Source organism: Diabrotica virgifera, chromosome 10, assembly GCF_917563875.1.
Source record: "Diabrotica virgifera virgifera chromosome 10, PGI_DIABVI_V3a".
NCBI lineage: Eukaryota > Metazoa > Arthropoda > Insecta > Coleoptera > Chrysomelidae > Diabrotica > Diabrotica virgifera.
The window spans coordinates 154,900,225-154,911,001 of NC_065452.1; the positions used below are offsets into that span (position 1 = coordinate 154,900,225).

Consider the following 10,777-nt stretch of genomic DNA (forward strand, 5'->3'; position numbering starts at 1 on the left):
GACATAAAAAAAGAAAAAAAATTACAAACTAAAACGGCAAAAGTTCAGGAAATAAGGTAGCTGGGACATCTAGAAAGAATGATTCAGAAAGGTTACCAAACAAATTGAGACAAACAGAGCTGGGAGTTAAAAAAATAGTAGGACAACTATGGAAGATACACAGTGTGGATTCGGGAAGGACAGAAGCACGCAAGAGCTAATATTCACAATAAGACAAGTAAGTGAGAAGGTAATCAATAAGAATGATGCATATATGATTCATCGACCGGAAAAGGCGTTTGACAGAGTCCAAAGGAAGGATGTATCTTTTTCATTAAATGCCATCATCGCAACAGAGGTCGACATTCATCATAGCTTTTCGAATTTTAGAGACGGCTGCTCTGAAAAGTTAATTTGATGTACATCCGTACCATTCTCTCAGGCTGCGCAGCCACGATATTCTGCGTCTCCCAATGCTTCTTTTTCCTTGAATCTTTCCCTGTATAATTAATTGGAGCAAGTTGTATCTCTCTCCACGTGTAATATGTCCGAGATATTCTAATTTTCTTGTTTTGATGGTATTTAAGATTTCCATATCGGGGACATTCCCCAGAAATATCGGGGAAAGGACTCCAAAAAAGTAATAGTAAATAATGAGACCGGACCCACAACAATGACAACCAAGGCAATGAATAGGAATAGCGATAGGGAAAACGATGATGCAAATGTAAACAAGGATGAAAATAAGAAGAAAGTGAAAGATCGATTGCAGAAAAAAGAAGAGATAAAATGGAAACATGAAATGTGAGAAGTATCAAAGAGGAAAAACTGGTAGAAGAAATAATAAGACAAAAAATAGAAATACTAGGAATAACGGAAACGAAGATGAAAGGAAAAGGTCTTAAGAAAATACACAAAGAATATTGGTTACTTTGAGTAGGAGCGGATACAAAGGAGAGAGCAAAAAAAGGAATCGGGATAATAATTGCACAGAATAGACTACAACACGTTATAGAAGATACATATGTTAACCAGAGAATATTATCGGTGAAACTGAAACTGATGGACGAGGAAATATGGACAATAATTAAGGCCAGCCTACGGAGTAAATGAAGATGCAAGAAAGGAAGAAAAAGATAAATTTTTCGAGGAGCTTCAAATGCAAATTAATAATGGCGAAGAAAACATAATTGTAGTGAGAGATCTAAACGGTAGAGTCGGAAACAAAAACAGCGGAATAGAAGAGTGCATGGGAAAAGAGGGGGAAGGAATACTAAACAGAAATGGTGAAAGAATAGTAGAAATACTATATGTATGGAGAACAAACTAGTTATAACAAATACAAGATTTAAATATAAAGAAGTACACAAATACACGAGAGTACAAGACAGCAGAAATGAAAAATTAATCATAGATTACTTTTTGGTAAGCAGCAGCAAATGGTAAAGAGTACAAGACACGAAAGTGAAAAGAGACTTAGATATTGGCAGTGATTATCATCTAGTAATAATGAAAATAAGAACAACAGAGGAAAAAGAAGAAAAGAGAAGAAATATAGTAAACGAAAAAATAAAAAGTTATAAATTAAAAGAGGAAAGGTATAAGAAGAAATTCCAAAAAATACAAATATAGAAGAAAAATGGGAATATCTAAAAACCAGTATAATCAAAGCAGTTGAGTAAATATGCGGGAAAGCAAAAATAGCAAATACTAATATGAGGAGAACGTAATGGTGGACGGACGAAATACGAGAGAAAATAAAGAACAAAAAAGACAAATGGAAGAGATACCTAAGCACAAAGCACCTGGAAGATTACGAGGTATATAAAGAAAAAAGGAAAGAGGTTAAAATAACAGTGAAAGTAGCAAAGGAAAGGTCATGGAAGAGGTTTGGACAAAAATTATAGAGAAAACCAAAACCTCTTCTACGGCGCATTAAAGCAACTCAGACAAAAGCAAGAGCACACGATGCCGAATATAAAAGACAAGAATGGACAGATGGACACGTACTAACAGAAGAAAAACAAATAATGAAAATATGGAGAAAACATTTTAAAGAGCTAACACATGCAGACATGAACAACACAGTGGATATTCAAGAATTGGATGAAGAACAACAAGTGGAATCCATAACAAGAGAGGAATTATAGAAAGCAATAGAAAGAGTAACATTCAGCAAAGCACCAGGCAAGGATCATATCACCCCGGAAATGATAAAATTCATGGGAATAGAAGGAATGGACAGCATGAAATAACTAATGAATGATATCATAAATAGAGCAGAAATACCAAAGGACTGGAAGAAAGACATTATATTATCAATAGACAAAAAGGGAGACAAGAGCAACTGTAATAATTACCGAGGTATCACCATATCAAGTATTCCTGGGAAGGTATTCGCAAGAATAATGTAAACTTTCTTTCTTTCTTTCTTTCTCATAATCCTTAGTGCCCTTCAGGGCGTCGGATGAATAATATAAACAAGAATAAAAATCCAAATAGAAACAACTATGGAAGATACACAGTGTGGATTCAGAAACGACAGAAGCACGCAAGACCTAATATTCACAATAAGACAAGTAAGTGAGAAGGTAATCAATTAGAGAGATATATAATAACAGGGTGTTTGGTAAAGAATGGGCCATAGCTTAACCTTAGATTCCTGAGGTTAAAATAGGTCGATTTAAGCTAACTTACCTTAGTACAAAAGATGGTAATAACCGAAAAACAGGGTGTCAAAGTTAAACTTTTATTTTATTTATTCTTGAATATTTCCTGAGAGGCATGGGATAAAAACACGAAACGTAAGCGCAGGGTTTTTTGGGATGAGAAATCTAAATTCGCCACCAAAAATGAAGTATTGTCCAGAGGGCACCACATACGCCTTTCATCACTTATTAAATAAAAAATAATCGTTTTCGTTTTGATTCAATTCGAGTCTCTGGCCATCCTCTGACACCGTGTTTCAGGGTCTACCCTTTTTCAAAGAGGCTATGCAAGTAGACTGAATTGAATCATAACGAAACGAAGAAGAACTGCGTATATTAAAATATTTGCAGCGGAGTGTGGTTAGACTGTCCTCTAACGGGAAATGACGAAATAAGTGAAAAATAATTATTAAATATTAAATAGGTTCAATTATATTATATATAATATTATATTATATATAATATTATATTATATAATATTTTTACTTAAAAAAGGTATACTACATTCATCTCGTTAAACTCAACCGTTTTTGAGATAATCGCATTTTAAATCTGCGAGGCAACATAATTTTTTGTGTATTATCATTGTAGTTACACTCGAAAAATAACTTAAAACCATAAAAATTTACAAAAATGTATCTCAAATTTCTTCAAATGGAATTTGCAATGCAATGACATAAATATGAGAACTGGCACAATTATTATGGTTTCAAGTTTATTTTTCAGGTCTAACTACAATAATATGCACAAAAATATGTTGTATCGCAGATTTAAAATGCGTTTATCTCGAAAACTGCTGAGTTTAGCGAGATGAATATAGTATACCTTTTTTAAGTAAAAATATTAAGAGAATAAAAATTTTGATTCAAAAAGTATGTGGAGTGGGGGATAAAAAAAACTGAACGTATTAAATGAGCACTGAAAGACGTATGTGGCGCCCTCTGGATAATACATCATTTTTGGTGGCGAATTTAGATTTCTCATCCCAAAAAACCCCCGCTTTCCAAATTTCGTGTTGTTATCCCATGCCTGTCAGGAAATATTCAAAAATAAATAAAATAAAAGTTTAACTTTGACACCCTGTATTTCGGTTATTATCAACTTTTTTACTAAGGTAAGTTAGCTTAAATCGACCTATTTTAACTTCAGGAATCTAAGGTTAAGCTATGGCCCATTCCCCATTCTTTACCAAACACCCTGTATATGCTTCATCTACCTGGAAAAGGCGTTTGACAGAATTCGAAGAAAGAACATATGGAAGACACTAAAAGAAAGGGGAGTCGACAGACACAGAATAGAAGTAATAAAGGATATGACATATGTACAAAATAATACAAATACAGTAAGAACCAATGACGAGGAAACAGGAGAATTTACTACAAGTCAAGGCGTCAAACAGGGATATGTGTTGTTCACTGCTATTCTCAGTGGTACTGGATGAAGCAATAAAGAAAGCCAAGAGAAGAATGAGAAAACTAACATTATACTGGCAAATGAAACAGATTCAACTATCGGAGCTACTACATATTTGCAGGCGATATGGTACCTACTGATAGCAGAAAACAGAGAAGACTTACAGAACAATCTTGAAATTCTAGAAGAACTATCAGACATAAATATGGAAATTACTACAGACAAAACAAAAACAATGATAATTTCAAATACGAAGAAGACATACGCAATAGAACTAGATGGAAAACAACTAGACCAAGTGGAATATTTTAAATACCTGGCTAGGAGCAATAATTGAATGAAAAGCAGAAGTAAGAAAGGACGCCCTACAAAAATAAGTTTGATGAAGCGGAAGCAGAAAGAGTAATTGTCAAGCTATGGAGACTTGCTGAAAGTACAAAAAGCAAGTAAACCGACAAGGCGCCTTATTATCACTATACTTATGGCAAAACGGGCATATTAATACTGAGATGAATCACTAGTTTGTAAAGTCTAAAAACTATGTATGTAAAAACTAATAAGTGTATGTCATACTATTATGCAGATTAAAAAATGTATCGAATTATGTAAAAATGTATCTCATATAGTCATTTATAAGAATAATACCTTGTAATATAATTTAGAAATACAACTTAAAATGGCAGTAAAACAATATTTCATAATCCAACAATTTAGTCAGGTTTTTCTATAAAAGAAATATAATACGCATGCATGTCACTGTATTTGAATATTTTAAATAAAAATGATGTAATTCCTATTAGTTTAGGTACTTATTATTTGATTAAAAACTTACCAATTCCATCAATTCTCTAAATTTTGAATAATGCACTTTGAAAGGACGCCGAAATCGACAAACTTGTTCACGTTACACGTTACATAAACTTTTAAAATTATTTTGACAAGCAATGGTATTGTGATGCGCAAAGAAAATTGCGTATACATACGTTAAAACCGGTATTATCACATTACGGTATGGTGAATAAAGTAAACTGTTTTTCTACAACCAGTATTAATTCAAAATGCACTTTTCTACCGATTTACTACATCTCATGTCCGAGAAATCTGGAAAATTCGCTAATTTAACACATAATTTTTGAACTTTAAATTTAGTATTCTGCAAATGATTACCTCATTCTGAGTAGCTTTATATCTTCTGTTTACATCTGTGGTAGACAAATATATAACCTGTAAGACAGTTATTATACTTACTTAATTATCGTATAGAAATTAAATTATGAATGTTACAACTGTTTTATTTTACAATTTTATTCTTAATAAACATTTTATAATTATCAATTAACCAATAAGAATTTAGCAACCTCAGCAACATACGTCGAATGAAGTAGGTATAGTGGAAATCTGTGTCTGCATAAATATAACGTCGAATGTGATATTATTTTATAATAATTATTTAAAATAGTTTAAATCTGGTTTAAATTCAAACATGTTAAGGCAGTGCATTAATTTTTTAACTGATTTCTGTGTAATTTGTGTAGGTATATGGAATTTAAATTGATTAGCATTAATTAAATAGAGTTTAAAAGTTATAATTTATTATTATAATAAATCTTCGTTTGGAAATTGTGATTTTTATTTTTGGCAAAAACTGTGATTGTAGAAAAAGTATAGCGTGTAACACGTGCAGAAGGGTCATTTCTCACTCGCTTGCGCTCTTACCGCAACTTTTCAAACTCGTGAGAAATTAGTACCTTTCTGCACTTGTTGCACAATATACTATTGTAGTTTTCTACGAAATACTGAAGTCATTCCATGACTAAATTAAAATTTGAAATGAGTTATTAACAGTAAATGGTAGTACCTAGGTACACACATCAAAAATATCTAAGGAACACAAAGTGTTTTTCTCATTAATAAATAAATTTTGATTGGGGTTTAAAAGTGACATAATGCCTGATTAGTCAGCAATGAATTCATCTGAATTTCAGTAAAGTATGATTTCTCTAGGATAAACTAATCAAACCAAGTTAATCTCTTCTTCTTCAGCCTGTTTGCATCCACTCCTGGACAAAGGCCTTCCCATGAGTTCACAATTCTTCTCTGTTTTGTACTATTTGGTGCCAGTTTCTCCCCATTTTTGTTTTGATGTCGTCTAGCCATCGTTATTGTGGTCTTCCTCTATTACGACTGTGCTCGCTTGCATATGCCTAACCAGGATGATCCTAGGGGGGGGGGGTTACAACTACTTGAAAGGGGGGAGTTACAACTACTGGAAGGTCTCTGAGGGCTATGTTATTAAGCGTATAGAGCTCAAAGTACATCCCAATGGGGGGTTACAACCCCCAAAACCCCCCCTGGTTAGGCCTATGCTCGCTTGATCTCCAATTTACAATGTTTCTCGTCCACCTTTCGATGTTTTGTCGTGCCACGTGTCCTACTCAGTTCCATTTGATTTGCGCAATTCTTTCAATTACATCTTCCACCTTCATCCTGCTTCGCACGTCCTCATTTCGTATATGCTCCCTCAGAGATAGGTACTCCTAGCATAATTCGTTCGATCGCCCTCTGAGTCGTTCGCAATTTATTGGCTGATATCTCTGTAAGTGTCATGGTCTGAATTCCATAGGTCATAACTGGTAGAATACAACTGTTGGTTGAATACCATTTTCTTTAGATGTATTGGTACCTTTTTGTTTTTCAACACATCACTGAGTCTTTCTACTGCTTCCCAAGCAACGGCGTAACCAGAATGATTCTAAGGGGGGGGGGGGGGTGTTACAACTTTAAAATGGCTTGATTTGTCAACAACACATTATGGTGTTACGCGTATAGAGCTCAAAGTAGATCCCAATGGGGGGGGTTATAACCCCCAAACCCCCCTGGTTACGCCTATGAATATCAACAACGTTATTAAGTCAGCAAATATGATATGTCAAATGATATTTTAAAAATTCTATTCATTGCATTTTTAGATTCCGCGTCGTTTTATCAACCAGTGCACCTCACGTGAGATGAAAGAGATAAAGCCGAAATTATTTACTGACATAGGAGACGATAAGGAAGGCTGGAGAGAATATTTAATAGAATGCCATAGTAACTTAATAAAAGAATCAAAAGGCTGGAAAGAAATATCCCCACTATGTAAAAATTCAAAAATTTCTATCTTCTACAAAAAAGCATCAGATGGGTTGCCCTTGAGATTCTGGAAAGTTTCAGCAGAACTGGACGCACCTCCTTCAGAAGTTAAGAACAGAATCCTTAGAGAACGTCACATTTGGGATCCAGATCTTCTCGCAGCGAAAATAATTAAACAGTTAGGCAGCCAGACTGAAATATTTCAGTATATAAGGAAGAGTGTCATACCCATACCGACGCTAATACTCGGTCTAAATGACCCGAATTCCGAGTCCCAAATCCGACCCATACCGAATGAAGAATACTGTGTGATACGAACATGGAAGTCAGATCTGAGCACAGATTCTTGTACTATAGTAGAAACTTCCGTCGAATATCCCGAAAGATTGAAAGTACCAAATACATTTCACAGTATTGTATTGGCTTCTAAGTACATTATTGAACCATATGGATCTGGAAAATCCAAAATTATTCACTTTTCCAGAGTGGACATCATGTAAGTACTAATACATTTTTCTTCGAAGTTCAACTTACCCATCACCTTCATAACATCGTATATTCAAAGTTACTTGCATGTTTATTTTACAATATACCGCTGCAAAAATATTGTTTTTATTGTGATACAGTTGTTATTTTTCCACTTGAATTTTCAATTATTTGATCCTTGATTCTAAAACTAGTTTCCTATTATATAGCGCATTTTTACGTAATTTACTATATTATTTAATGAGAACTAATCATAATTTTCAGTAACAATACGTTTATTTTGATGTTTTAATTTCTACTTCGGAAATTAAAGACAAAACGATTTTGGAGTTGGAAATATAAACGTCAAAATAAACCGATTTTTTCGTTTCTATTAGATCGTTTATTTATTTGGTAGATATTTTTTATACTTATGTATTTCTTATGTATTCATCAGTGTTGACACTTAAAAAATACTAATTATCTCCCTTATCATCTTTGATTTTCTAAATTAAAATACATAAACAATTCACCGAGATAATTGCAAAAAACCCTTATTTTTGCAGTAATTTGCAATTGTAATTAATTTACAAGTAATTTGTGCAGTAATTTTGTAATTGCAAGAAATTAACGTACCACCCCAAAAATTGGTAATTTTTAATGTTTCGAATTTCTTAAACCTGTTGTCCGATTTAAATGATTTTTTTTAAATATGTTATAGCCTTATTTTTTATCAATATCGCTTTAATAATATTGTTGCTAGACAGGTAAATTGTCATTGTATACTGGGTGTACCTACCAATCAAACTGTGATTTTTTCTTCAAGTTCGCGTCACCCTGTGGCATATTCTAGCATTTGTAAAATACTGAAATTAAAATCCAACTATACTCTCATGTTTTCTTAACATTCTGTTTTTTGATGCATTCGCTTATGTTGCATGATAAAAAATTTAGGTACTTTTACAACTAGCCTTGTTTTTCACCAATGCAGAATACAAGTTGTTTTTAAATAAGTATAACTTTAAGGGGTAATTCTGCATGAATCCGATTTGGTTGTTTAGGTGTTTGTATTTTTAGCATACCAACTTTTTATAAATAAACTTATTTTACATCTTCATACTATATTTTCCACATCTGTATATTTTTTATATTTTTAAGGGGAAGAAGTCCAGGCTGGTACCACAAAAATTACGGATATCTATGTGGATTCTTTATAGAGAATTTACAAACCTCCTTTCACCAAAATGCAAACGGCTAGAGAACCAAATATGAATCACAAAGACTGTTAAATAATTTATTATTTTTATAACAAAATTTATAATACATAGTTTGAAGTAAACTATATACATTATATACTTTTATATATGATAAATAAATATCTATTTATTGTTACTTTTATTGTTTGTTTTTTTATAAATTCTGAAAAAGTATGCAGTTTGTCTGAGAAATTATTGATCATAATGGAAGTAAATAACATACATATAACTAACAAATAAAACTATAAATATAAATAAAAAGCTAACAAATAAAAATGGTCAGAGAGCAAAAAAGCAAAAAATTTCAATCAAATTAGATGTATACTTTGACAGTCCATTAAATGAAGAATTTTACAGAAAACCAGTGGAGTTAATGGAGGCAGTAACAGCAATGGTCACCAAAATAACCAATGAGGAAGTGGTTCAAGCACTCCAAAAAATAAAGAAAGGAAAAGCAGTTGGACCAGATATTCCTGGGGAAGTGTGCAGAGCATTAGGAGAGACAGGAGCAAGTTGGCTAAGTTTAATTAATAGAAGAATGGAGAAGCAGTATATTATGGTCTAAGAGCTAGCAAGTTTTCGAGAAAGTATTTTAAGACAGCTGATTCTTTAATATATTGTTCCCTATGCTTCCTCGAACACATGTACAGGTAAATATAAAATCAGGGTGATTGATTAGTGTGATAAAGCTTAGTAGATCCGCTATAGTAATAGATAGCAATAAAAGTTAATAACAAAAATTGTAGCCAACTTTGAGCTTCACATTACAAAATTAGTTAGAATGTTACAGGGTGTTCGATAACATAGTAGCAGACCAAACTTTTGTTTTTTTTTTTTAATGGAACACCCTATATTTTATTTTATATTCGAAATCTTCTTAACTTCCCCATCACAAAAATATAAAGGTTTGTTATGTTATACAGGGTATTTACAAAGAACTTTGGTTAGTTTTATGAAAATCGTAATAAGTTCAGCTCCCTGTATAAATAAGCTGTTGTGCCCTGTAAAAATAAGCAATGGTTTCTTGGTGCCATATATTTTGTTAATTGTCAAAATTTATAAAAATGGTTGATATTGCTAATTTTCTTTATATCGAATACAGGGTGAGTGAAATCGCAAGTCCATTCTTTCCTCAGAAATTTTAAATAGAACACCCTAATTAATAACTTGCTCTGAAAAATGAAAATATCTCGAAAACTGACAAATTTAGACATAGGGAATATTATACAAAAATTAAAGTACCTGCGGTAATGGTACTTTTCGATAGTGATATAAAATACAGGGTATTCCATTTAAAATTTCTGAGAAATTAATGTACTTGCGTTTTGACTCACCCTGTATTTGATATAAATATTATTAGCAATATCAACAATTCTTAAAAATTTTCACAATCAACACAAAAATATGGAACCAATAAACCATTGCTGTTGTGCTTATTTTTATTTATACAGGGAGCTGAACTTGTTACGATTTTCATAGGAAATTGGTTATAACTTTGTGAAAGCCCTATATAACATAACAAACCTTTATATTTTTGTAATGGGGAAGTTAAGAGGATTTATGATCTAAAATAAAATATAGGGTGTTCCATTTAAAAAAACATAAGTTTGGTCTACCACTAATCACTATGTTATCGAACACCCTGTAACATTCTAATTTTATAAAATGAAGCTCAAAGTTGGCTACATTTTTTGTTAGTAACTTTTATTGCTATCTATTACTATAGCGGATCTACTGAGCTTTATCACACTAATCAATTACCCTATATATTGAATTTATATTATTTTAAGACGAAAAATTGTTTTGTCAGTACTTTTTAAACCA

General features: G+C 32.3%; 1 protein-coding gene across 1 annotated transcript in view; it reads left to right on the forward strand.

Moving 5' to 3' along the window:
* The window catches only part of LOC114325440 (rho GTPase-activating protein 7-like), a 68,061-nt gene extending 58,966 nt beyond the window's left edge, over positions 1-9,095 (forward strand). The window contains exons 6-7 of the mRNA XM_050641268.1: positions 7,070-7,728; positions 8,856-9,095. Coding sequence (XP_050497225.1) covers positions 7,070-7,728; positions 8,856-8,955 — 759 coding nt within the window. The 3' untranslated portion in view covers positions 8,956-9,095. The remainder of the gene's footprint in view (positions 1-7,069; positions 7,729-8,855) is intronic.
* Positions 9,096-10,777: the final 1,682 nt, after the last annotated feature.